This window comes from Falco punctatus (assembly GCF_963210335.1).
Source record: "Falco punctatus genome assembly, chromosome: 14".
NCBI classification, from domain to species: domain Eukaryota; kingdom Metazoa; phylum Chordata; class Aves; order Falconiformes; family Falconidae; genus Falco; species Falco punctatus.
Genome location: NC_137594.1, coordinates 15,105,318 through 15,132,522, shown reverse-complemented (window position 1 = coordinate 15,132,522; position 27,205 = coordinate 15,105,318). Strand labels below are relative to the sequence as shown.

At 40.1% G+C, this 27,205-nt stretch overlaps 2 protein-coding genes across 4 annotated transcripts in view; one reads left to right on the top strand and one right to left on the bottom strand.

Moving 5' to 3' along the window:
- Positions 1 to 6,874: 6,874 nt before the first annotated feature.
- On the top strand, positions 6,875 to 19,056 carry DNAJA2 (DnaJ heat shock protein family (Hsp40) member A2). Its single transcript, XM_080410837.1, has 9 exons — positions 6,875 to 7,064; positions 9,976 to 10,035; positions 10,988 to 11,211; positions 12,533 to 12,613; positions 12,926 to 13,059; positions 14,770 to 14,966; positions 17,325 to 17,469; positions 17,643 to 17,770; positions 18,285 to 19,056. The coding sequence occupies exons 1-9, from the start codon at positions 6,987 to 6,989 to the stop codon at positions 18,471 to 18,473; spliced, it is 1,236 nt and encodes a 411-aa protein (XP_080266963.1). The 5' UTR covers positions 6,875 to 6,986; the 3' UTR covers positions 18,474 to 19,056.
- Positions 19,057 to 19,691: 635 nt separating this feature from the next.
- Positions 19,692 to 27,205, bottom strand: part of LOC308073091 (borealin-2-like) — a 10,110-nt gene continuing 2,596 nt past the window's right edge. For all 3 annotated transcript variants that reach the window (XM_080410854.1, XM_080410855.1, XM_080410856.1), the window contains exons 5-10: positions 26,951 to 27,015; positions 26,057 to 26,124; positions 24,645 to 24,683; positions 23,419 to 23,551; positions 23,070 to 23,156; positions 19,692 to 22,283 (exon numbers count right to left, since the gene is read on the bottom strand). In XM_080410854.1, the coding sequence (XP_080266980.1) occupies positions 22,236 to 22,283; positions 23,070 to 23,156; positions 23,419 to 23,551; positions 24,645 to 24,683; positions 26,057 to 26,124; positions 26,951 to 27,015 (440 nt within the window). In that variant the 3' untranslated portion in view covers positions 19,692 to 22,235. The remainder of the gene's footprint in view (positions 22,284 to 23,069; positions 23,157 to 23,418; positions 23,552 to 24,644; positions 24,684 to 26,056; positions 26,125 to 26,950; positions 27,016 to 27,205) is intronic.

Here is a 27,205-nt window from a genome sequence, read left to right as displayed (position 1 = left end):
CCCAGTTACCTTCTCCAATGGTTCCTTTCATCCACACTTAAACCTCTGTACAGTCTGCTCAGCACCACCTAGCTTCACGGTTGTTGGCTTCTCACCCCACAATTAGAGGGACTAGTCTATTCTGTTACAGTGCAACATACAGGAGTATAACAAGAGTATCTTTACATTTATACGACAAGAAAATATCCTTGTTACTCTCCTTTGAAATGAAGCCATTTGCTGAGAACAGGCCTTCAATTAAAAATAGACATATATTTTTCTTCACAGTATTTGCACATATTACAGAAAACAGGACCTAATAGGACAGCTTTTTAAAAGCGTATAGTTCAAGAATATGTAAACTTGAGTTGCATCCAAATTTTAAGTATGAAAATAACACCTGGTAATTCTGTCTTTGTATATAGAGATTGTGGTTTTGCACGTGTTTTACAGAATTATAACCCTTAAGAATGCCTTTGGTTCCCACTCCACACAGAGTTAAGGGCAAAAGTTCACACAACCAGCAGGACTTCCAAGTAACACACATCAAGAGTTCTCAACGTAAGTGAACTTAAATTGTTAGTAAAATTAAAAATCAGATACTTACAGTTCAAGCACTCATTTTGTATTGAATACTACTGGACTTGCTGCACACTGGAAAAAAAGGGAAAGTCTTCTATAAAAATAGTGAACACAAGCACTCAGTTATAATAGATACCTATTATATACTCAGTTATATTACAAAACATGATAACTAAAACCCATGATAACTAAAAGTTGGCAAAGCCCCTTCATACCATGTAAAGGAATTTACATCTCAGCTGTTACATGCACTATACACCCTACTCAACCTAAACACTTTTTCCAAAGACAAACCTTATTAAAAACAATTTTGTCTAGAAACACAGAGATCTTCACATTAGAAAAAGAAGAAAGCTGGACCTCATTCAGCTATTTAAATAACAGACAACGCAACAGGACTGGCTGATTTTTTTTCAGCATTGATTTTGATGATTTTTCCTTCTTCACCAAAATTGTATTTGAGCAAAGTTGTTTTGGTTTAGCTTGTTTCATGTTGTTAGGGTTTTTTTTAATTCAAATGATGATTTTCAAATTTAGAAATTATTTTGTCAAAGATTAAGTGTATATTTAAGTTGTGAATAAATGTTAGTACTATTCACCCCTTGATCTCTGCCAGTGGCATTTCTTTCCCACTGGATTAACTTTTTTTCAAGTTTAGGTTGTTTTTCCAACTGAAAACTTCCCGTAGACATTCTCAAGTCTTAAATGAAACTCTTTAAAAGGTATTAGTAAAAATTTCTAAACTACCACTTCTTTCCATTTCAAAGCTAAGCCTTTGATTCCTTAATCAACCTGGTTTTCACAACACCTTTGCTTAGTATTGACATTCATCTAACATACTTGTATCATGCTTCTGTTGCAATAAGCTCTGCAATCCATAAAAATCCTCCCCAAAGCACCATTCTAGCACATGCAGAACAACATGAGCACATAAGAAAAACCAAGCAAATACATAAAGCAATGAAAGTATCAAATAATAAAAATTATGTTTAGAATAATGCACTAGAATCTTAGTTTGTTAAATGTTTATCCACTGTTAAGACATAGGTACAGATGCAAATACACTGGCTGTTGCAAGACATTGCTTAGTACAATGTCTACAAAGAAATCTGTGATACGGGTTCCAAGTAGCTGCAACTCAAATGGAGCGGGAAACTTCTTGCAATGTCAATTTTTCAACACACATGCACACACACACTTTTTTGCTTTTTATACATACACACATGCAGTAGCATGGGGTGGAGGCATTCTTTACTCATCCAGCTCTTAGTATAGGATAAAATAACAATCCTTTTGAGCTTTCTCCTAGCTTAGAAAAAAAGGCTTTCCATCTTGCTAAAGACCATTACAAATTCAGCCTGATAATCTAACAGTACTTCATAACTTTATCTCAGAAACTGTATGCCAAACTAGTGTTGAAACTTTCAATTTATCTTGCTCTGGCTCACAGAGGAAAGTGCCTGACCAAGAGTTTATTGGGAAGAAAAAAGATGAAGTTGATTAGTTTTCTTCGTACATTTCTTCCAATCCCCTCCCAATCTTCAAAAAGTCTATACATAACACTGAACACTATTTGTTCATCACACAGAAGTCTCTTTCAGTGAGGAAGAAATGAAACCTCTTCCCACCCTGCCCACGTTGCTCTGTGATCTCTGACAGTGCACAGAAAAAACTAAATCCAAACTCAAAACACTCTACTTTCTTGCAAGAAAAAAAGATTTGTCACATACCCTTCATGAAGGTGGAAAAATCTAGCAGAGCCCAACTGCCTGGATAACTTGCCATTTAAAAGCATGGAACTCCTAAGCTGTTCTTGCTAATTCAGAAAGAAAATCCCTTAAGCTATCTCCCTCCCTCTTAACAGATTCCCACAGTAGTCTCTGAGCTTGTTAGCACACTACCTGCCAGCGTTCCCCTCTTTGCTGATGTCTACTTTCATTTCCTAATGGAAAAAATAATGCATAGTGCTCATAAAAGTATTTAAAATCCTGATTTTCCATCAGCTATGTTTAATTAGGTTTGCAGGCAAATGACAAGCCACTGACTAGGTTTTGGCATGAGATTCTGTTAACTGAACAAGATGTGGAAAACTATTGGACATAACAAAAAAGTATCCTTCGGAATTAAAATAACATTGAGACAGCAAGGAAAGTTACAGATAGTGCTGTGCGAGTGGCTGGATCCCACAGGTGCTTAAGGCAGAGTTACAGAAGAAATTGCTAGACATCAGAGATAATTGGAAGGGGCTGCTAGGGACCTTTTAGGGAGTAAAGTCACACAAGGCCGACAGCACCTAGGTAATCATATCAGCAATTCCATAGAAGACAGAGATTATCTAAGTAACAGTATCCAAATAACCCAAATCTCTGTACAGATGTAGCAAAACTGTGACCAATGGGGAATAAGTAATTAGGGATGGATTGTTTATTTGGGAGGAGACTGGGATGGGGAAAGAGGTGTGAGGACAGCAAAAATGAGGGTGAGGAAAGAGCAAAATGAATAAAGCATGCAACTCGTACTACTGGTGCTGCATGGAGAGGTACCTGTCAGGCAGCCCTGGGTTTCATCACCACTGCTGGGGCAGGACAACAAACCAGACCTGTTGTTCTGACCATATCACAGAACTCAAGCCTGTTTCCCTGGTCAGGACAACTGGGACAGGGGCAGACAGGGCGCTCTTCCTGACCAGCAAGGGAACAACTGGCTGGCACAAGAGCCCTGGCTCTTGTGCCTTCTGCACCTGCCAGCACAGGCAGCTACCCACTTCCTAACAGGCTCTTCAGTGGGTGAATCTCAAAATTCTCTACAAGTTTCAGGTTCTTTCTTTTGTTCTTTACTGGCCTGGTCTCTTTCCATAGTTGAGAAGTTCTAGAAATCAGACAGACGGTGCGCACAATACACCAACTGCTTTATCTGATGAAAGCTGATACCAGAAAGGTTCAAAGCAATGGCCATGCAGGCTCTGTAATATTTTTAACAGCACAACTGCATTCTTCAGGAGTATTTAAATTTGTCTGTATAGCATTAGATTTAAGCAGAAGTCAGCAATGTCTGCTCATACTTTCATGTTAAGACCATGTTAAACATATAGTTTGATAAATACACTTGAAGGCCTTGTAAAATTCAAGGCTCTGCATTCTCCACTTCTGTATATAGACTATTTAATTTAGATTTATACCTACAGAAATTACTGGCTCAGATTTATTTTGATTTTAAATTGTCAGTCTGTGATGTCACATATGCATGTGCAGAGCAGGGCTAAGGCAGCTTTAGTGCTAGACAATGTTTTTAATGTTTCCAAAGACACAAAACCCACTTAATGATTAATTAAAAGTAGACAAAATTCTCATGACCTGTTTTAAAATGAAGATTTTTTTCTTACATAGCTGTTATTTTTCATAGAATGTGCAGCAGAATTTTTCTTTTGCAGTATCTTGAAACTGATTTCTTCCTAATTATTCAGTGATAAACATAATCGATACTTACTTGACTTCTAAGGAAGCATTTTACAATGCTTCATCTTAAAAAAAAATTAAATTTGTTTTATATAAAAAATGCAAAAAAGGTCTGAAACAAGAACTGAATTTGAATGGTCCCTTTTAGTGCCTATGTAAGGCCAAAACATGACCCTGAAGAGCTAAGAATTGTGCAGTCTATTTAAAAACAAAACTTCATATAGCAATGGCTTTTCATCACATTGTATGATAATAACATTAGAAACTAAATGAAAAACCTGTTACCTGGAGGAAGAGGGAAATAATAAAAAAGATGGAAAAATACAAAGAAAACAAAGACAATGTGCAAGTGTTAAAAAAAGTGGGGGAGGACACAACATTGCAGCTGCATGACTAACATGTTCTGTCAGTACAACTCACAAGTCAATTGTAAAAGCAGTATGCAGGAAGACAAAACTCTACTTTGCTATTCATTTGCATTTTAATAAAAAGTTAATCATCCAAGCCTGTGATTCTTAAGCTCCACTTGAAGAGAAAATGTAAAGTTTCATCCCAGAGGAGTTTTCTTGTTACTTATTGCATGTTTTGGTCATATAAGACACAGAACAGACCTGTAGTAACAACAATGTTTTGGCAAGGGAGAAGGAAGCATACAAACACTGGTTCTAAATTGCCTCCTTAGCTTGGGCTCAAGCTGACACACCAAGTTCACCTACCCTTCCTACTATCCATCAATCTTCTGGCCCATGTTCTGGCTTGAGTTGCAAACAAGCCACTTAAATCACAGGACAGGTAAGTCTGGGCTGAATCATATTCTTGGTGAACTCCATCCCTACAGGCACAGAGAAGAATGACACCCCACTGATTAGAGCTAGCTTACCCTTCAGATGCTTTTTTTTTTTTTTTTTTTTTTAAATGCAAAGACACATATAAATGGTATCCTATGGTATTTTAAATACTGTTTATATTAGTCCTGTTGATTCTGCTTAATGTCTAAGATTACAAGTCTGACTTGTAGGGCAAAGAAGCACTCCTCCACACACTCCTAACTTTTCTTACCGAACTGCCAGCTAAAAAGAAAATCCTGTATGACAAAGAAAATCTTTTTCTAGAAACATATCAATCTGCAAGTGAGCACAATCCAAAATAGTTAAGCCAAGTATGCATGCCAGACAGTTTTTAAAGCTAGCTGAACTCAGCCTTGCCAAAATAAAAGATGAAGCCAAGTAGTGCAAAACACAGGTGAATCAAATTGTGAAGCCTCACTGGTTTTAGCTACATGTTGAACCATACAGTTACCAAAGGCTGTACACACAGACTCCAAAAACATACCTCTCCCTGCAAGTTGTTTTTTCTTTCTGTACATCTCTCAACCCGGCTAAAAACTACATTCCATGCGACTGTCCTTCCAGTAGCTACTGTCTGCCCTGCCACTATTTTTCTCCTTCCAAAACTAGTCTGCGTTTTCTGAGCTATTGACTACTGCCACACTTACAACACCAGAAGTAGGTATTTCAATCACCTACTGAATCAGACTATGCCAAAATGAATAAACACAATTATGGAGTTTAAGGCCCCATACACACCAGCCTAAGAAAGTGCAGAGAAGCCACCAGCACTGGATTTCCCAAAACAGCCATCGCAACCACAAGCTACATCAAGGAACTAAAGATGAAGAATACCCCTACAGATGATGAGGGAAGAAGCCTTCAAGCACAAATCTGCTCTCCTCAGGCAAGGAGCTTATTAAAATTTCTACCCCACAAATCCATTCATCACTTCAAAGGGCCTTTTTTACTCTTTCTCACATGCCAAGTTGCTAATCTGTTCCCAGCAGACTCTCCTCCAGGCTCAGCTTTGCTCACCTCTTTCACAGAAAGCACCCTCTCCAAAGCACACTCTAGACTTATCCACAGAGAAACCAAGAAGGTCTTCTTTGTTTTCTGCTCTTACAAGGACCCCATCCCCCCCTTCCTCAGCCAGACACCTGCCACAGCTTTGAAAGCCTTCCGGCACCCCCTGCCTAACGAGGGACTAATGACCAAGTAAACTACACCTGAGGAGAAGCTCAGTAGCTGCTCTCTTGGCTGGGCTTTGAGGGATAAAACTTCTTATTAGACACAAACTGGCTTTTTATTTGCCTGCCAAAAGTGGTGTCTAACTAGGCCCTCAGGGCCACTGTGCCACTCAAGTACACTTTGCTCCTGTGAGTCACTTTAGGCCTAGCATAGCAACTAGTGCTTTTTTTAAGATGCTAGAAGTGAAGCAAAACACAAAAATGGGGCGGATGAGTACCAATACTGTTTATAACTACCGAAGCCTTAGCAGTATGTCCCTAAAGAAACATACATTGGTGCTTGAGGTTAGACAGCAGGTAGGTGCCCCTCGCCCCATAAACTTCAGTGCCGTACATCAGGAGCAAGGAGAAACAACATCAGGCAGAGGCCTCTGGGGATGCACGCACACAGGCAGTGGAATTTGGGGCTCCGAAATGGCAGGGAGGAAAGCTGAGGTTATTGTTTTCACGTGCGACGTTCCTCTTTGCCGGAACGATGGTATAAACGTCAAAACGGGATCTATCCCCCCCCCCCAGTGCCCGGGGAAGACAGCCTGGCGCCTCCGCGCCCGCAGGCATCCATCCTGCCTCTTCCCGCCTCTCCTCAGCGCCTCTTCCCGCCTCCCGCGCGCGGCGCTGGCGGGCGGCGGCGCGCGCCGCCTCCCTCCGCACCCCTCCCCGCACAGGAGCGCCCCCTGCCGCGCCGCGCCGGAACTGGGTCAGGCGCCCGAAGTGGGCCGAGGGGGCGGGGCCGCGCCGGCGAAGGGCGAAGGGGGCGGGCGGGCTCCTCCCGCGGCGCGGCGCGGTGACGCGGGAGCCTGCGCGTGACGTCGCGGCGGCTTTCGTCCTGCTCCCGGTCTCGCCCTCGCCGCCCCTCGGCCCGTTCCGGCCTGCGCCCGCCGTCCGCTGCCGCCATGGCGAACGTGGCCGACACGAAGCTGTACGACATTCTGGGAGTGCCGCCCGGGGCCTCCGACAACGAGCTGAAGAAGGTGCGGGGGAAGGGCGTCGGCGGCGCCCGGGGAGACCGGGCGGCAGCACTGCGGGGGAGGGGGCGGGCTGGCCGCCGGGCAGGGCCCCGCGGGGCGGCCGAGGCGGGCGGCGCGCGGAGGGCAGCTGGGGGCAGGTCCTGGGCGCGGGGAGCGCGGCCTGGAGGCGGCGACGGCCCGCCCGTCCGCTTGGCTGCGGCCTGCGGGGGGGAAGGGTGCGGCGCCGGGCGAGGGCGCCCGGTACAGGCGCCCGGTGCCGCCGCAGCCCGCCGGGGTAGGCCGCGCCGCCGGGGCCTGGCTTGCGGGCGGGCGCTGCCGGCGCGGGGTAGGCCGCGAGCAGGGCCCGGGGGAGGGGGCGCCGGCGGGAGGGGGCAGCCGCGGGGCCCGGCCGTGCTTCCCGGGGCCCTGGCGCCGGCGGGGCCCGCGTTGGCTCCGGGCGCCGGCGGGGCCCGGCTCGCCCCCGCAGCCGCAGAGCGGTCGCTGCGGCCGGTGAAAGGCTTTTTGGGGGTAGAAACCCTCGTGAGGGACCAGTAGTTTCTAAGCGGTGCCATTGTCTGCCCCACGTGTGGGCCTCGGCGAGGTTCCGCTTTGCCCGTGTGTGCGATCCCCCCGGCCCCGCAGCCGCAAGGTAAGGTAAACAAAGGAGCAAGGTGAAAACTTGGAGCCGGGTCATCGGTACGACAGTTCTCTGTGTCCCTTTCGTTCCGTCGTGCATCAACCACGTTTTTCTCAAAGCGCTCGATGCCCATTTACACGTGAGGGGGGATAATTAACTAGCCAGTTTACTAGCAGTGACCTGCTTCCGCTGATGGGTGGTGCTGGTATTAGCAGCTCGGAGTTACCCATCACGCATGCGGTAGCCTAATTTGTGCAGGGATAGGCAATTGCAGTGTCGAAATAGCGTTAAGAGGTGGAAAGCGTGCGGTGAGAAGATAATGCTGTATACCGAATGCGATCAACTAGAATATTTTTTTTCTTACTGCATTTTTTAAAAGTTATCTGTGTCCTGTGAGAATGAAGAACTGACAGCGTTTTGCCATTCGGATATCCTGTGTTGCTCAATATTAATAGCTATAGGTTAGATTTACCTTGGAATGTAAAGTTTTCCACTGTCTAACAGAAAGAAGTTCATCTATATCTTATTGTCACTGAGAGGTTACACGGATGCTTTATTAATCTCATGTTTTAACCTATATAGTAGGGCAGGAAAGTGAAAACAAATAGGTAATAGTTTAGTCAAAACGGGCCAAGAGAACAGGCTTTATCACTGATTAGTTAAATTAACTTTTATTGAAGTTGCAATATGGTGCCAGTGTAGACCTTGAATCTGGATCTGTTTCTGATTACATAAAGAGTAGTAGCTTTGTTTTGGACCCTGGGTAGTCCCTAAGAATTGCGCTGAACTGGAATGCTGTTATCAGCAAAGACATGACTGTTTTCTCTTTTTAAAGAACACCGTGCAGGCTTCTTTTTTCCTGATTAGATAATGTTACATAGGTTTTCAGTTCACTGTTCTGTTAGGTGTTTTACTTGGTTACACTCCTTGAAATATGTAGGGGGAAATCTGTCATTATAATTACAGAATGTGTAGGTTTGTGGAAGATTATGCTTTGTTACTGATGGGTGGTTTGTCCTACCAGACCTGTGGCGTATGTTCTTAATGCGTGCTGTGGTTCAGCATATATTCGGCTTGTAATATCAGTGTTCTGGGTTTGTTTTGTTAGTTCCTTATCAAACTTTTATTTCTTGGTTGCATGCAGAAATACGGAGTGTTTCCAGATAATCGGTGAAGAGGAGTAACTGTGCAGATACAAAAAAAGGAATCTTCCTTGTTCCAGTACAAAATGGAAAACTGTGATCTCTATAAAGCTTTGTGTGTAAAGCTCTCTTAATGTTGTAGCTCTAAAGAGCTAGTTTAGATGCTTGGCTCTACAGAAACAGAGCTTTTGAAAAATACACTCTTGAAAACCAGTGTTCCAATTGTTTGCAGTTGCATCACTGTAGATTTTTATATGTATAATTGAAAAAATAAAAGACTGTGTGCCATGTAACTTATTAATGTCTGTCCCCTGATTGTTAGTGGAGAGTGTTGAGGTGGAGTGGGGGAAGAGTTGAGGTCCTTCCTGTCAAAAACACTCTGTAGGAAAGGTCTCTGTCTGTCCTGTTATGTGCTTTGATCCTCTAAAGTATAAGCAAAACAGATGAAGTACTGCTGTAGAAAAATGGTCCTGAGAGTCAAGGTAGTAGTCCAAAAAAAAAAAAAAAAAAAAAAAAAAAAAAAAAAAAAAAAGGCAAGCAGTGTTCTGAAAAATCTCTTCTGGACATGTGGCTGTATTTACTCCTCCTACTGTTTTAGAATAATGAATTTCAGTAAAACCTGTTATCTGTACATTCTACACATGTTACTCACATACTTAGTTCAAAGTGAGATGAAATCTCCCATTATTGATAGGTAGGAAGAATAAAATTATTATTGTGAGGATTGACAGATAGGGTTGAATGAGAGGCTGAGGCAGCCATTTTGTTGTTAATGCATTGCTGTGGTTGAAGTGAAAGACAAATGGGTTGAAACTTAAATTGTCACACTGTAGGTTTTGAGTGGGTTCTATAGAGTAAGTCGTTTTAATGAAGGTCCAGTGTGATTCTTCCTGTGAGTTAATGAAGATAAGCAGGAAAACTACTTCTAGCTATTGTGTGCTGTAGTTGTGTTTGAGTCCAAGTGTAGTTAATTTATGCATATAGCAGTGTCAGAATTTCTTATGTATCACTTCAATGTATGGGTGATTTAAAACCACTCATTTTCTCGCTTTGCTTTATTAGGGTTTTTCTTTCTTCCAGAAGATGCTACTTGAGTTTCTCAGAAAAGAACTGATTAATCAAAATCTAAACTAATTTTTTTACCTCTTTCAACTAGGCATACAGAAAGCTGGCCAAGGAGTACCATCCTGATAAGAATCCAAATGCAGGTGACAAAGTAAGAATTATTTTATTTTTTTTTAATTCCTGAATTTTGCTATTAGGGTAGCATCCAAGGAACCCAATACAGGTGTTAAGGGCTTGCTGTTACAAGTTGTTAAAAAAACAGCTGTGAGAGGGAACCCTGTCTTGTCTGCTTCTTCCCAATCTCAAATCTACCACTGTACCTTGTGGAAAAAATGCAGCAGCTGGCTGAGTCAAATTGGTGGAGAAGGTGATGCTGAGGGAAGAACTGCTTCTCTTCATCTGTTGAGATGATGTCAGCTGGCATTGACATCAATGTAGGTATTTGAAAAAGAAGTCTTCCAAGTTTTTCCAAACTGGAAAAATGTATATGTGGAGGTTCTTGAAACTGCTGCAGCATAGAACAAATTACTATCTGGGAAGTTGAATTTGATTTGTTATGCTAATAGCAATTTAAAAAGTCATTTAAACTGACTCTGCAGGTTCTCTTTAACAGAACTGAAGTTCTGATGGTTGCTTAAGAGATGAGCAGGGATGACTATGAAAATATATGAATTTGTTATGAGGACAACCATATTAATACACGTTTTAGTAAGTTGCTCAATTGTTAGGCACTTAAAATACGTTAACGTATCTCACAGTCTTTTCCATTAGTATGCAACTGGGGGGGTTGCCTGCTGGCTACTGCAGTACTGCATAGTTGGGGGGTTTCTTCTTCGGTTCGATTTTGTTTGTTTGTAAGAAAACGGTCTTACGCTAGGCACAGTAAAGAACAAAGTCAATGAAGTTTTGCAATAAAATGTCATTTCATTTTCAGAGGTAGCACAACGAAGCCCAAGCCTGACTTTTAAGTCTTGCGTATTAGAATAAGGATGGAAAACCGTACTTTCTGAAATGGTTGTTCATGCTGGGCAAGAAACAGTAGTAAAATGCTCCCTTGAAGTTCTAAATTATCATGCACTGTTTTGACTCTGTTCCATTTCTAGTTCAAAGAAATAAGCTTTGCCTATGAAGTATTGTCAAATCCAGAGAAACGTGAGTTATATGATAGATATGGAGAACAGGGTCTTCGAGAAGGTAGCGGTGGAAGCAGTGGAATGGACGATATCTTCTCCCATATCTTTGGTGGTGGATTGTTCAATTTCATGGGTGGTCAGAGTAGAAGTCGTAATGGTAGAAGAAGAGGAGAAGATATGATGCATCCGCTCAAGTGAGTATCTTGATACTACAATTTGTACTTTCAAGCTTTCCTGATCAGTACCTGACTCTGGTGGTTTATGTTCTTTATATGCTTCTCACTTGAGATATTCTGCCGTTTGCATGTAGTACGTAGCCCAGAAGGCAGTCCTCTTGAGTTACTTCTTATGATTGGTTTGTGTTGCAGACTACCTGATACTTTGCTTTGCCTGGTTATTAGCCCGTATATACTTTGTTAGCATTATTTTCCTTGGGTTTGCTCCTTAATTATGTTTGGAATTTCTAATCTGAAAACGCATTTAATAACCAAGTATTATTCATCAGCTGGATTCTCAGGGAAGCAGAGGTACTAAGGCTCTGGAAAGACTTAAGTTGACTTGGATTCATAGCGTGACACCAGCTGCAACTAAAGTTGGAACTGCATAATTAATGGAAAACTGTGTGTGTGGCGGGTTTGGTTTTGCTAGTGATTTGTTTTAAGCAATGCTTGGGTGTAACATCTGATTGTTTTATACATGTTTGCTTGCAATCGTGACTGGCTTTCTGCCTGCTGAGCAGGTCCTTTCGAAGTCCTTAAGGCGTATCTTTCCTGAGGCTGGTGAACTGCGTAGTGAAGTCTGTTTACTTTTACATGCTTGCTTAGTTTAGTAGCTAGTACTGCATGCTGTATTATTAATTAGCTTTGGTTTTGTTGTTATTTGTAAACACTGATGCCAGGCAACCGTTTTTTCAATACATTGAATTAAAATTTCTGTCTACTAACATGCTTTTAGGAGAAACACTAAATGTGTTCACGAAGTATCAATGTATGAAAATTATTGGAGTTTGATAGTGTATTCTAGTGGTTGTAAAAAAAAATTGAAGCAGGAACAAATGTAAAGAAATAAGTGGCTAAATCCTCCCCACTATTTCATGAGGAAAGCCCAATATAGTAGATAGAGTAGTAAGTATTCTGTATTTATGTTGAGGTATGCATGATGTAAATATTGTCTAGAGAGGTTTGTTTATCACCTGCCTGGTACAACTGGAAAAAAAAATCAACTTATCACTATATAATAAAAACTAACATGCTGGATCAGCTTATTTCCTATTGAGAAATGCAAGCAATCCTCTCTGGTTTATGTTCAGGATTGCGTGTGTATATTCATATGTATGGAATAGTTTTTAATGACTCTGTGAAAGTTAAAATTGTGCTTTAAAATCTTATTTTAATAGCAGATTTAGATTTTTTATGAAGATTTGGGTTTATTTAGTTTGTCCTAGGCAAGTATTTTAGTTACATGGGGAAAATAAGTTGTCGAATGATAACCCAGGAGAAATGCTTTATTTTTTAGAGTCTCTTTAGAAGATCTGTATAATGGAAAGACAACTAAACTACAGCTTAGCAAGAATGTCCTTTGTAGTGCGTGTAATGGGTAAGTTTGTATTTTTGAGTTCTCTGGTTGCTTTGTTGGCGTATAGTGTAATGAAGCATCTCCTATGTCAGATTTTTATCAGTATTTGACTTACTGGAGCCTGCTTTCAGACTAGAAAATTGTTGAACTTGAATGATACTGTTGATGGAACTGGAACTATTCAGGGGCTTTGTTTAGGGGGGAAGGGGGGGGAGACAACCTAATTATAATTGGCAGTGCAGTTAGGCATGTTAACCTACTGATGTAGGGGGTTTTTTTGTCATATGTTTCTGAAAACCTTACTTTTCGTGCAACTCGTGCTTTCTATTCTAGGCAGGGAGGGAAGGCTGGAGCTGTTCAGAAATGTAATGCTTGCCGGGGTAGAGGTGTACGTATCATGATCAGACAGCTGGCTCCTGGAATGGTTCAGCAGATGCAGTCTGTATGCTCTGACTGCAATGGAGAAGGTAGGCCAAGCTATTCTGTGTTACTAAATGCATTTAGTTGGGTCTAACTTCCTAGTTGAATCTTGGGAGGGACTTAGCCAGGACTATGTTGTTCCCATCTAGTCAGCTGGGTTTCAATCTTATGTCTGTGTGGAGGAATCATTTAACTCGGAACAGCAGCAAGATTTACAGTGTTTAATGTACTGAAAAGCAGCCTGGGAGCCTGAAGAGTAGGGATTGATTGTTTTTTAAAAAATTTAAATGTGAATATTGTTCATTGCTATTACGCTTGTGTTAAAATAAAACCCAAGATTTTGTGGTTTAGGTGATGTTAGTCTTTTTGCAGTCCTCTAATATCCGAAGACAGGTTTAGGTTAAGAATGGAAACCTCAAGTTGGATTTTAACTTTTCAAATTAAGAAGATAGCTTTTGCTGAATTGGTTGTGTTTGGGGGAACAAGTTCAGCACGTGATCTGCACTTCACGTGATTCCTTTCCAGATCCTCTGCAGTTTGCACAGCAGTAACGTCACCTTGTGGATGATTCTACTCTTCACAGTACTTGGAAATTAGAGTTGTATTTTTTGACTAGTCAAAACATTTCATACATGTTGTCTTAGAATGTCTTGTTTTCAGTTTACATAACCTACATATTTAGTAGTTTCAACTGCATCATAATGTTATGATTTGTTTCACCGAAAGGTGGTTTAAGCTGGCAAGTTTAAAATTTGAAGTCAAGTCCATCTGTTTGTGGCACTTAGACCAACATTGGAAATAAGTACTGAAGTTGTACAGTGCATGTGGCCTAATATTTTAGTTACTGTATACAAAGACAATAGCTTACTTGGAAAAAAAACCAAACAAACGTGAGGTAGAAGAGAGAACTGAAGCCAGTTTGGATAGTCATCATTCAGTTTGCTCAAAAAAGTAATTGCCTTGCTGGAGGTGATGGACAGTGTGAAAAACTATTCAGTTTCAGAGTATAAAAGTGAAATGCCTTATGTGCCAGAAAATGTTAGATCCTTTCCATGAAAAAACCTGTATATTGCTCTTGAATGAAACTGTGATTTGACCAGCTGCATTTTGTATGCCAGACTCTGGTTCTACTGGCTGCATTTACATAGTACTTTGTTGTGGTATACTGGGAAATGTGGCTGTTGGTGAACAGAACCCGGTAATTCTTTTTTCACTGTTGTTAATAACTGGAACTAAACTTTCGCAATTCATTTAAATAGTTTGAAATTTGTGTTCTGACTTTTAAGGGAGGGAGATGCTTCAGTTTGGTTTAGCTTCATCCTTTCTCTTACGGCTGCTGTCCTCCAGTGTAACAAGGAATGGAAAAGTAGGTTGTTAAAATTTTTTAAGAGTAGTAAGTTGAGTAGTAAGGATACTGGAGCCAGTTCAAGACTTAAGAAGCACTAGAAGCTGTAGACAAAGTCTTATTTTGCCTTTCTCTAAAGCACTCTTGACTTTTCAGAGTTCTTGTTAAGACAGCTCTGAAGGTTATGCCTATCTTTGTATTCCCTCCCCAGCTCCTGTTTGTTTTTTTTACTTCCCCCCTCTCCCAGGTAGGGTAAATTGAGCCTGGCTTTCTCTTGTGAGGAATTCATAAAGCAACATCTGAATTGCTAGTTGTGTTGCGTGAATTCTTGAGCTTACTTCAAAATAGTTTTTCTTCAGAAACAGATGCAACGATACGGAAATCTGAACTCAAAATTTGTGTCTTTCTTCAGGTGAAGTAATTAATGAAAAAGACCGCTGTAAAAAATGTGAAGGGAAGAAGGTGATCAAAGAGGTAAAAATACTTGAAGTCCATGTAGACAAAGGCATGAAGCATGGGCAAAGAATTACATTCAGTGGCGAAGCAGATCAGGCTCCAGGTGTGGAACCAGGTGATATTGTCCTCTTACTCCAAGAAAAGGAGAATGAGGTAATGCTTTTTGAGATCGTATTTTAAATGCCTTTTATCCTAGTCTTTAATATTTAAGTGATAGGATGGCTGTTCATTTTAAAGTAATTCATATAGTTGCAGCTCTGGGAGAGATGGTGAATAGCTTTCAATAGATTTGTAGCCAGTAACATGGCTTTCATGGTGACCCCGAAAAAAATTTGCAAGTCTGTAGCCAGAGGACGTGCAGATTCTGGTGCTTCCTAGTGCTAATGGTAGCTTTCTCAGATAAGCTCAGGTTGGCTTTGGTACAGCAGACAGTAAAGAGCCATTCAGGATGTTAACTTCTGTCTGCTTTGCTTGTGATGCTAACAAAATGCTAAGTGTTGGTTGTGGGGTTTTTTCTTTACTTTTTCTTTTCCTTCCCCCCCCCCCCCCCCCCAATGTCTTGTGACATGGCAGGGAATTCTTAGAATTCCCAGACGGTGCTTTCTCTTTCTGCTACTGTGGTTCTGGCAATAAAACACAGAATGGTGATGTTACTAATTCGCTTTACAAAGGAACATTATTATTTCATACTAGTTGAAGGCTTATGCTTAGTGTCTTCTGGAGTGTATACATTGCACTTGTGAATTAAATATTGCAATTAATCTTTCTCTGTATTTAAAACTCAGGACAGTTGAGGTGACTGCTTTTTTATTTTTGAATGCTTTTGTTTGGAAAGGACAGGTATTACTATGATGAAGTAAGAAATAGTTTGTGTGTTACATTCTGCAAAAAATGTTGAATGGAATGGAGGCGGGGGGGGAGAAATTCTGTTGTGACAAAGAATAGCATTGGGTACATATTTAAATTCCAGTGATATATTAAGGATATAACACTGGTTATCTAAAAATCAGGTACTTTGTAAGTTTTTCAAAGCTGTGTCAAGGACTGCTAGTTGTCGATCAGTTTTGTGTAGCTTTTTACACTTTATTCTGCAATACTGGTTGAAATGTGGCATCGCAGCTGATTTTGACAATGATAATGGAGAAGCAGCCTGTAAGCATACAGAACAGTCAGATGTGCATGACAGCATCAAATTCCAGATGGTGGATGCCCCTTCTTAGTCTTCTAATGAACTACATCTAGTTTTACAGTATTAACAATGCTGAAAAATACTGTACCTTGTGTTCTAGTGAGTAAAATTAGACTGACTTTTAGTGAAACTTTTAGTGTACTTAAAATTTCCCTTGAGGTGGGAGTCATGGTTCTGCCAGTGGATAAAGCTTACATTTACTGCTTAAGAATCCTGAATGATAGGGCTTAAAGATCACTTACTGACAGCTGTGGACTAATTGATCAAAGCCCTGCTGTAGGTAGTCATCATGCGTATCTGCTTCAGCTAACGTGTTTAATGTTGAGGAACAAACATGTGGGGGGGGGGTGTGCTCCAGTGCAGGGGAAGTAGTGTCAAAGTGTTTTTAAGTTTTGTTTATAGGTTGCTTGTTGTCCTGGTTTCAGCTGGGATCTTTTCAGTAGCTGGTACAATGCTGTGTTTTGGATTTAGTATGAGAACAATGCTGATAACACACTGGTGTCTTTAGTTGTTGCTAAGTAATGTTTATACCAACTCAAGGACAACTTAGTTTCTCAGGCCCTTCCAGCAAGAAGGCTGGAGGGGCACAAGAAATTTGGAGGGAGCACAGCCAGGACAGTTGACCCAAAGTGGCCAAAGGGATACCCCATACCATAGAACGTTGTGCTGAGTGTATAAACGGGGGGAGTTGACTGGGGCCTGGAGATCGCTGCCTGGGGACTAGCTGGACATCTGTCAGTGGGTGGTGAGCAACTGCATTGTGCATCACTTGTTGGTTTGGTTGTTTTTCCTTTTGGATTTTATTCCTCTCCCTTTCTGCCTTTTCTTTATTGTCATCATTATTGTTTTACTGTTTGGGGTTTTTTTGTTCCTCCTGTTTTCTTTGAATTATTAAATTCTTTTTGTATCAACCCTCGAGTTTTACATTCCTTTCCAATTCTACTCCCCATCCTTTGGGAATGGGGGGGGGTGAGCAAGCAACTGTGTGGTGCTTGGTTTCTGGCTGGGGTTAAACGACAGCACTTGCGTGGAAGATCTAGAGGGTAAGACAGCACTGCTGTTAATACAGGCCTTCTTGTTTAATTTGAACTTTACATACTATGAGGTAATGTGGTTTGTCTTTATCTTACATGACGCTCATCATGCACAAACTTTCCAAGCATATTAAGCTATTTGAATTAACGGAATCAAGTAAATTTTGTATAAAGGCTGTTGCTTTAACACTGAATTTTAAGGATAAATAACAGTGAAGTGTAAATAATGAGTCTGGTGGAGATACGATCATAGTACTAGAAAAGGCATCTCCTGTTTCTGTTCTATAGGTGTTCCAGCGGGATGGGAATGACTTGCATATGACGCACAAGATTGGACTTGTTGAAGCACTGTGTGGATTTCAGTTCACATTTAAGCACCTTGATGGACGTCAAATTGTGGTTAAATATCCTCCTGGAAAAGTAATTGAACCAGGTAAACTTGACCTGATAAGGACTACTTTGACTGTGCTTTTGTGGTTCTTTAACACTTAATCTCATTCTTGTTGTCCTGTGAACTGAACCTAGGCTAGAGAAATGAAGAGAATTGTCTAGAGAAAGAATTGTTCTGAAGCATCACTCTCCAGCTTGCTTCTTTTTGAATTACAGGTTGTGTTCGCGTAGTCAGAGGCGAGGGTATGCCACAGTATCGCAATCCTTTTGAGAAGGGAGATCTCTACATTAAATTTGACGTTCAGTTTCCTGAAAATAACTGGATTAGCCCAGAAAAGCTTTCAGTAAGTAGTCTTTCAAGGATAAATGTGGTGGTCTTATTTAACAGCGTGTGCAAGGTGTGTGTGTTGTACCTCATGCTTGCTTTCAGTGCTTAAATTTAGGTGCAAGTCCATTTGTTCTTTTAACGTTGTTTATGGGCAACATGTGACTTGAAAATACCCACTGGAATATGAATTTATGGAACCTGTATGTAAGAGCTATGCAGTTGTTTGGCAGATGAGGGCAGGAGGAAGCATCTTCCTGCTGCTGTGTGATAAGTTTTCAGAGTGCAACTGTATTTACTGATTGCACTTCTGGTTGATGGTATGTGGAGCTGTTGGCTTTCTTTAAGTGCTGTCTTCCAGTTGATAAAAATACTTTGGATACTTTGGAATGAGTGTGCACTTCAAGGTTTCCATCAGCTTAGACTTCTAAACCAGACCTGCTCTGAGAGGAAGTCTTGATGTTGTCGGAAAATGGTCACTTCATTTAGCAGTTGTAGATGCAGTACTGAATACACTTCTTTTTTTGGCGCAGGAACTTGAAGATCTTCTGCCAGCTAGACCAGAATTTCCCAATGTAATTGGTGACGCAGAAGAGGTGGATCTTCAGGAATTTGATACCACTCGTGGTTCAGGTGGTGGCCAGAGACGTGAAGCTTATAATGATAGTTCTGATGAAGAAAGCAGCCATCATGGACCTGGGGTACAGTGTGCCCATCAGTAAACATTTGTCTAAAAAGTTGCACAAGGATTTTCTTTCAAATTTTGCCTGACTTGTTTTCAGCAATCCAGCTGGATTGTGTAAGTAATCCAGATGAACCAATGGACATCTATTGCTGTATGTGTAACTTTTAAATTGGTCTATAGTATCTACAGAGTGTAATTTAAACTAACCACAAGCTTACATCTTCATTTTGACTGTGTAGCAGAATAAAGCACTTGAAAGGAAGACGAGAATCCTTTTCACATGGGTTTTAAGTTTGTCCTCGTATCTGTGCTTGATTTTTACCAGTTTTGTGTAGATTTTAAGTTCCATATTTTAAATTCAAATTCAACATTGTAAAGTTTGTGTAAAATTTGTCCTGAGGCTTGGTATTTGGCTGCACCTGCATAAGCTGCTACAAGTAGAATAAAGAATTTCATAGCCTGTATCTATCATCTAGATGCATGGTAAATGGGCTTTGCACATAATGGGTTTAGAGCTGACTGGGAACAATGGAAGACTGAATTAGAAGTGGTTGTAAGTTTTTTCTACCATCTTGTGAACGGTTTCTGAAATTAAATAAAAGCAGTTGGTGTATAATATATTTCTTTTGCCTTGTAACTCTTAATTTTCCAGTGGCTTTAACTATTCTGTGTATGAAGAGGTTATGTAGATGGTAGACATTTTGTAAACAGGGAGGCTGGAGCTGCTTTCAGACTAGGTAGCAGTTAGGTAACAATTGTGTGCCACATATAAAAGTTTTTCTTGAAATGAGATATGCCTAAATGGGCATGGGCAAGGCTGCAGCCGTGTCCCTTTTGTATGAAGAAAACATAAGGGTATCTGCTTTCAATCAGAAGATAACAAAACCTTTTAAAGGAAGATGATTAAATCCCAAAACAATGGTGTCTTTCTCTTGGATTTTGAATCCAGTTCAAAGCCTGATTCAGTCTGACTTCCCAGAGAAGTATTTCCAGTTAAAAAAAAAAACACAAAACAAAACTGTAAAAATGAATGTTATGCCTGGCAACTTGTGGTTGAATTAACACAGTTTGTAACGACAATGAGATGAGTATTGTACTTGACAAAAAGTTTTTTACCTGGAAACATACTAAGCGTAGATGGTTTTGTTACTTGTCCAGTAGTTTTCACTTAGACTATTAAGACATTTAAGTTCTCCAGCTTCAGTTCTGTTCCTTTTTATATGCTTTTACTTGGTAAAAAGTACCACAACAAAGCACAAATGTGACCTTAAATTTAATTATTGGGTACAGTTATCTAAGCATTCTGTTACAATGTTAAGCGACTGTGCATGAACTCTGGTTGGTAAGCTGCTTCTCTATAGTAAGGTTTTTCTCCCTGTTGAAGTGACAAAGTTGAAAGATGCCTCTACTTTTTATTTACAAATCTGAAGTGTGACTTGTTTAATTATTGCTCAGATAGTTGTTGATGCTTTACCAATGAGGTTGGAGGGACAAACTCCAAGGGTTTCTGTGTACTTGGGTAGGCACTGGCATTTGACTGTTGCTGAACATCCTTGTTACAGACTCTAAAACTGAAGAATAAATACTGTTTGACCTGTATTTCAGTATTGATGACTTATGCTGTGGCATTCTCATCTAGTGAATCTTTTATTTTCATTTATTAAAACTTCATGAAAAGCAATCTGAAGGCATGGTTACATACTGGTCCTTTCTCCAGATTAATTTCTTCAAGAAGGCAGTCATCTTAACCTCCAATGCTTCAACAATTAAAACATTTGTCTGCTGCTTTTATCTCCACAGTTTAGGATTGCTTTTATTCAGGGGCTAGAGGAAGGGAGTTGTGGTAATGATTTGGGTAGCATGCTGAAGGATGGATGGGTGGAGGGGAAGCTGAGCACGCTGTAGTGTGAGTTAGGCTAGTTCTGTTTCAGTCCTGAGATTGTGTTAATTCAGGCTCCACACAGCAGCATCTTTCACTGAGTGGTTGCTTCCTGAGAGTTGCCCTTGTGTATCTCCTGCTTTAGTAAGAGGGTATCCCTTCACAAAGTTGTAGTGTAGAAAAACTTCACATAATTCAGTCTTTACTGTCTTGCTTTCAATATTTAAGTTGCAAGTAACATAACTACTGCAGTTACTAATTCTTCAGTAGTTTACTGCTGAAGCTTAATGCTTAACATTAGCTATTAATGCTTTAAGTGGGCCAATGTGACTTGACCTGTCCTGTGAGTAACCAGATAAACATTAGTTGAGTGTTCTCAGTAATAAACAGCTGCAACTTAACTACTTCTGTTAAAGGTGGTACTATAACCAAAGGAGTATTTTGTATGGTGGGGCAAGAAGAAAATGTACTGGAATAATTTTTAATTGCCACTTTCTTAAGTCTTCACTATCAGCCTCAAGAACGTGAAAGGAAAAAAAAATAAGCAAGAAGTCCTCTCTAGGTTATTTTTTTGACATATCTGCTTCTGTGTATGCAGGGAGTAAAACCGGCCTAGACTGTTGTAGAAAGTAATCTCTGTCCTCTTGCTTGCATTTAATTTACCAAGGTGTTCACAGTGTTCTTATTTACAAGACACAGTGAAAAAGAGATACAGCTTTTTCACATCAATGATGAGCCTATATTCTTCAGAAAAATAGGTTTGCAAAGAAATTGGAATTAATTATTGGAAGACTACTGCTGTATGTAAAAATATGAAACATGTCAAAGACCTGTTAACATGCAGCATTCCTCAGCCTTCTAAACAGGATGCAATAGAAAAATTGTCATTTGTTTATTAATCCATAACCTTCCACTCTAGCCTCAGGCAAACAGAAGTGTGAAGTGCAGTCACATTCTTTAGCAGTCATCTCCCATGCCTTGGAAAGCTTTCTTTTTAACTTGTGTCATACTTGTGACCTTTGTTTCTTCAAGCAAGCAAAGGTGGAAGCAGAACAGAAGAAAAACTAATCTACATTTCATTCTTAAACTAATGTTTTAGTTTTGAGAATGTGGGAGTCTTTCATACCATCCTTGACCACAGTGAAAACACTTTAATTGAAATCACCACTGGCAGAGTAAAATCCAAGTGCATCCTCAAGTCCTGAAAATACTACACACGTAATAATAGCACCCACAGCAGAGTGACTGCTGGACTGACATAGTTACCTGCAAGGATGTTGAAACCTTTCCTACAAATTACTCCAAAGTATATCACTACTAGAAAAATCAGGTTGACACCACAAGTTACAGTAAGTCTGGGTTACAACCTGTCATTGTGCACATTGCTGTCCTGTCACAGCACAGGAAGTTTTATTTCTGTGTCAGAGCCATATATACTACACAGAACTTAAGTTGCATGCCTTGAAACGTTATTCAAGAATTTAGAAACTTGGATTTCAGCTTAATTCCAGAGTTAAGATTCAAGGAGATCAATACTGGGAAGACTAAACACGAGTAATAAACCAACATTACATTCTGCTTTGGCATGCATGGAAGAATGACATTAAGAGCTCTATACTTACAATTAATTATGTCAAGAAACCCAGAGTGTCCTGTTTAGAATATCAGTTAAAACCTACTGCCTACACACAACCTATTACTGTTCATTGTACTGGAAAAGTAGAATTTTCTTCCGCTTTTGTATCCTTCACAGAGGTAACAGGAATTTAATAATACACATCACATTGTAAGCTTTTTATATAAAACCACTTGTACTGGGCAGTATACAACTTTATTAAGACATTATAGACATTCTCTAAACACTTGAGAGGCAGCAGGCAAGACCTTGCGTGAATATTCTGAAGGCACCAGGCAGTTCCGTTAACTTGGTTTAGCGTTCGCCTTTCCACACAGTACAGTCAGCTCACTCTAAGGGGGGAAAACTCATTTCAGTTCAAGCGACCCAACAGAACTCGGAAGAAAGAGTCACTACTGTTAAAGCAAGCAGTGAGCAAGTGCTCCCTCCCCTCCACCATCTACCTACAGAGGCAAGTCCATGTTATAAAATCCAAAACAGCTTGCAGAGCTTTAGCTTAACTCCAATAGCTGCACTGAAGTCTAAAAGACTGTAAACTGATTAATATTTCTTATGTCTAGACAGATTGCTGGTGCTGCACATGACTTCACCAGAAGCCCAGGTACACTGATCTTGAGAAGAGTCAGGCACTATGTGCTCCAAAGTTGTGTTCAACTTCACTTCCCAACAATTTACTTCCCTGAACCAAAGGTAAGGCAGTTCCTGTTCAACTGCACCAGAGAATTAACAGGAGTATAGCTCTTACTCAGCAAGGGCCATACAATAATAGCGAGATTGTAACAAAAATCGAAACATAGCTGTAGCTTTGTAAGCCTTTCTGAATATGAGATAGAGGGACACCAGAGCCATCTAGAAGGAAGAATTCATGTTTCTGTTACCTCCCAGGCAATTACCAAACTGCACATGCTTATTTAAGTGCATTAACTTTTACACGCTGTGTGCAGCAGTTCTCCCCTCCCTGCTCCTCCCTTGCCCTATTCCCTCCAATTTATGCCAATCAATTTAGGCTTAACATCAGAAGAGTTAAAAGCACTTAGAATTTGCATTCATGACAGTACCCCACGTGAAAACCTGAGGCTAGGTGTCTGAAAATTTAACCCTACTAGTTTTAAGCTTACCACTAAGTTATGAATATGCTGTACTGTATCTTGATTTAGTAGTTGCACATCAATATTATGGAGCTCTCCACCAGCCATACAAAGAGTCTAAACATGAAGAAAAACAGTTTTAAGACAAACAGTTTTAAGACAAAAAGGATTCTGAAAGTTTTAACTTGCATGACCAGCTTTTCTGAAAATCATGTGCTTCCCTGCTACGCTGCAGAGCTTAAGCAACCATTTTTTGTTTTAACAGCAACTCATTTAGGGATGGCAAAAGCTATCACTATCAGACTAATCACAGTTTGTCAGCTACTTTAAGTTGAAAATGGTGATTTGTTTTTTTTTTTTTAAAAAAAATGTTTGATACCTTTCCATCAGCCAGGGGAATGTTTACAAATGGAACAGTTTTATCTTGGGGTACTGATTTACTTCTTGGTAACATTCCTTGAGCTCTTCCACTGGTAGGTACAGTTCTTGAGACAGTCTGTTGTAATCCAGCACTAGAATACAAAAAAAAAAAAAAAAAAAATGTTGCTCTGCAGGAAATTTTCAAGCATGAAGCAAATGCACCTTATAGAAAGGCATTTGTTTAAATTTTTAAATGTTTAAATTTTTCCAGTTCTACCAGAAGACCACATGAAATCCAACCACCAGCAGCTTTTACTAGCACCACTGAGTAACATTTTATGACCCTGAAACACTATAGTAGCCTCATAAGCCTGTGTTACAGGCCAGCGAGCAAGCTGACATTTGGACCACTCGGTAACAATAATATCCACTCTCCAATATCAATAGTGAATTCTTACAGTTTTGGAAAGAGGAAACTTCATGCCTCGGGGTTTAAGATAAGATGTGTGCTCCGTCTGTCTGCTACAGAGGGAGATACCAAGCATTACCAAAGCTGCTGGCTCTCAGAGGTACAGGGCATGCCTTAATGCCATACAGAATTCCTAAGTTTCTTTCATGGTACAATTGTTCTTATTCCACTTAAAAAATAAAAATTTAGGCTGACATTGATAGCAGGCCAAGGTGAAACGAAGCCATTTGCTGGTTTCCTGACCCATTTGTTGCTAAGTTTTTTAACCCCTCATTTCAGCTGATTACTTCTGCCAAAACCAGACTCTGTAGAGCATGGGAAAAAATAATAATAGAAAACCTTAACTGTTCAATATGCAAAGAAATTATAATGACTCTCATTGGTTGGGGTTTTTTGGGGGGTTGTTTCTGGTTTTTAGAACACAGCAGTATGACTTTTTAATCAAACCTGGGCTCCGAGTATTAGTTTAAGCTGTAAACCTTTAAAAAACAAGTGAGTGGGAATAGAACGTACACTCCAAATCTCTTGGTTTTTTTTTTTTAAACTGGCTTAGTTATGACATCAAGTCCTGTACCTCCATGAGAACATAAGTAAACACTCAAAGCAGAAGGTGTGACTGGTTCACATCCTCACAACCAAATTTAGTGGCAGACCAAGAAGATCCATTAAATCTAGATTGATGATTAATTACCATCTAGATTGGTATTAGTGTATATATATAGTGTCTTGGTATTTAACAAATTTATTTCTTAAGAACAAGACAAAAAAACCCTTACCTTTTGGATACCTTTGTTGTGGCTTTGAAATCTGCGGCACTGCAATCAGAAGAGAATGGCCTCAGTCACATTTGCAGAGGAGTGAACAGACAAAAAAAAAAAAAAAACAAAACACAGAGGTTATTGGTTTTGTTTGTTGGGGGTTTTTTGTGTGGTTTTGGTTTTTTTCCATTTCCTCCTCATCTACTTCTACTGTAAAGTTTAGCTAGGATGAAGATGGACAGAAGGTGAATGCTGAAGTGCTCCGTGACAGATCTAGTATATATACATGTGAAACCCTCCTACCACCGTAGCAGAATGAAAGAATGATTAAGTTAGTAGGTGAGGGAGGGTTGCAATACCGAAGTTGGGTATAATTAAGGGAACATCCACAGCCTTCTATATGAGCATGCAAAAAGTTTCTTGGGAAGTTCCTTTTTCAGCAGGAATTCATTTTTCTAGATTAGTTCTGACAATATTTGTCCCGTGTGGTTGACCTGAATGCAAAGAACAAATTTTTTCCAGTTTTGGATTTTAACTCAGTTCACAGAAATCTCAATGACAGAAGTTTACCTCATTCTTTCCTCATCTCCCTCTTCCCACACACATTTTGGAGATATTGTAAGGGCATGTGTTTCTGGCCCAGTGTTCACGTACTGGAATAAAAGCAACCTTCAAAACCTGAAAGGTTAGACTTCCCCAGGCAAAGCAGCCTTCTCCAGATGGATTTTGTTGGGCCAATAATTTTCTAATCCCAGTTCAAGAAAGTAACTAAACCTGGCTAAGATTCTTTTTTATTTCTTTTAAGCACATTTAACACCAATATGTTACTTAAATTGCATTTCCCTGAAGACAAACTGAATGTATCAAAGTAAGTGCCAGTGGGTACAAGTATGTACACTGGAGCTGTAGGTGTAGCAGGAGCTTCTCAAAAAAATTTTCACGCAGGTATCCACCAATTTTTTAAGTCATTAGGTCTTACAGGGAGACTTGAATTTGGTCCATCATGACTGTGATTAGCTTTAAGGCGTTTTTGCAAGTGTGGATTTTTCTGCTAATGACACCTCCCTTGCAGCTATGTATGACAGGGAAAAGTTGCAGAACAATTCATTAGCCCTAACACAGCAACAAAGATGTTTCCCTGACATACACTCTTCCATTAAGTATTGTTTGGAATTCTCTACTGATTACATGTATTCAGAACTATGCACCATTCAGTGAGTGCAAGATACAGCTGCATTCCCTTCCTCAGCTAGGGGTGCTTTTTTGTTCAGAGTTCATAACCTGAATCAGATGTTTTGTGGTGGTGTGGAAGACATCTTTATCAACTGTATTCCCATTGGGCTCAAGTCTCAGCTACTTGATTTGAAAAGCAATTTATTCAGCATTCATAAGTTCAGGCGAGTTAAATAAGCTATCAAGGTCAGTCTTACCTAGAAAGATGGTTCAGTTCACTGTTTAAACCAGAGGCCAATGAAACCAACGACTTTGTTTTGGAAGTCTGAAAACATAGATGTAAGACCACAGTTAAAAGAAGTGGCGTTTTAAAGCAAAACGATAATATATTTCCAGGGAACTATACTGTAAGAATTCCCGGTTGAAAAAGAACATTTAAGCCCCATAGTGCTGCCTTTTATATAGTTCTACGCATCGATAAAATGGCAAATAGACATTCCAAACAAGAGTTTCATAATGTCAGAATGTTTTCGTCCATACTCAAGTCCTGTGTGAACAACCACCTTCCTAACATACACCCCTCCAGCTTTTAAGCCCTCTTATAATTAATTAATGCCTGTGACTCCACATATAATCTTTTTGTCTTGGCTGTCATATTGCTACATACTTCAGTGTCTGGCTGAGACACTCCGTTGCACAGATGGTATGAGGTGATAACATTAATACACTTATGTTATTTGGTTAAGGATCAAGGTGGACAAGAACGCACAAGTCATTCAAATATAGAAAAACATGTATTAAAACATGAAGTTGAGCGTGTTTTTTTGTTGGTTTTTTGTTTTTTTTTTTTTTTTTTTTTTTAAAGTCAACAAATCATGGTTCCACAAACCATTAAGACTTACTGGCAAGTCAAGGGAGAATGACTATGCCAGCATATGCAAGTCTGCGTGAATCAGTTACCAGAACCTCAAATATCATGTTTCATTATGAAATTAACTTACTATACAGTTTAGCCTTGCTTAACTTACAATATGTTGACTTTAAACCAACTGATTTTTCAAAGAAACAGCAGGCCACTGGCCTGTCTCCTCATGGACCTAGCAGGGTTCACAGCAGGTCAGAACTGTTAGGTTGTTCAGAAAAAAACTTACTTTAGTGATTTTCTTTGCAGAAATATGCTTGCCATCTTCATATTCAACAATTGTAGTTACCTTAACTAGAAATAGAGATTAGAAAGACAAGGAAAATAAAAATCTCATGAAGAGCACAAAACACTGCTTCCAAGGGATTTGGTTGAAGCCTGTTTACCCCGACAGCTACGTATCGGTTCTGCTATCTGATGGTCATTCACCCGGGACAGGGTTCAAAGCAAACTATGTGTCTTCATCACATTGTGACACACATTA

Coding starts and splice junctions, on each gene's coding strand:
- DNAJA2 (XM_080410837.1), top strand. CDS start 6,987: ATGGCGAACGTGGCCGACACGAAGCTGTACGACATTCTGGGAGTGCCG. Junction 14,967..17,324: donor TCCAAGAAAAGGAGAATGAG/GTAATGCTTTTT, acceptor TCTGTTCTATAG/GTGTTCCAGCGGGATGGGAA. Junction 17,771..18,284: donor TTAGCCCAGAAAAGCTTTCA/GTAAGTAGTCTT, acceptor TTTTTGGCGCAG/GAACTTGAAGATCTTCTGCC.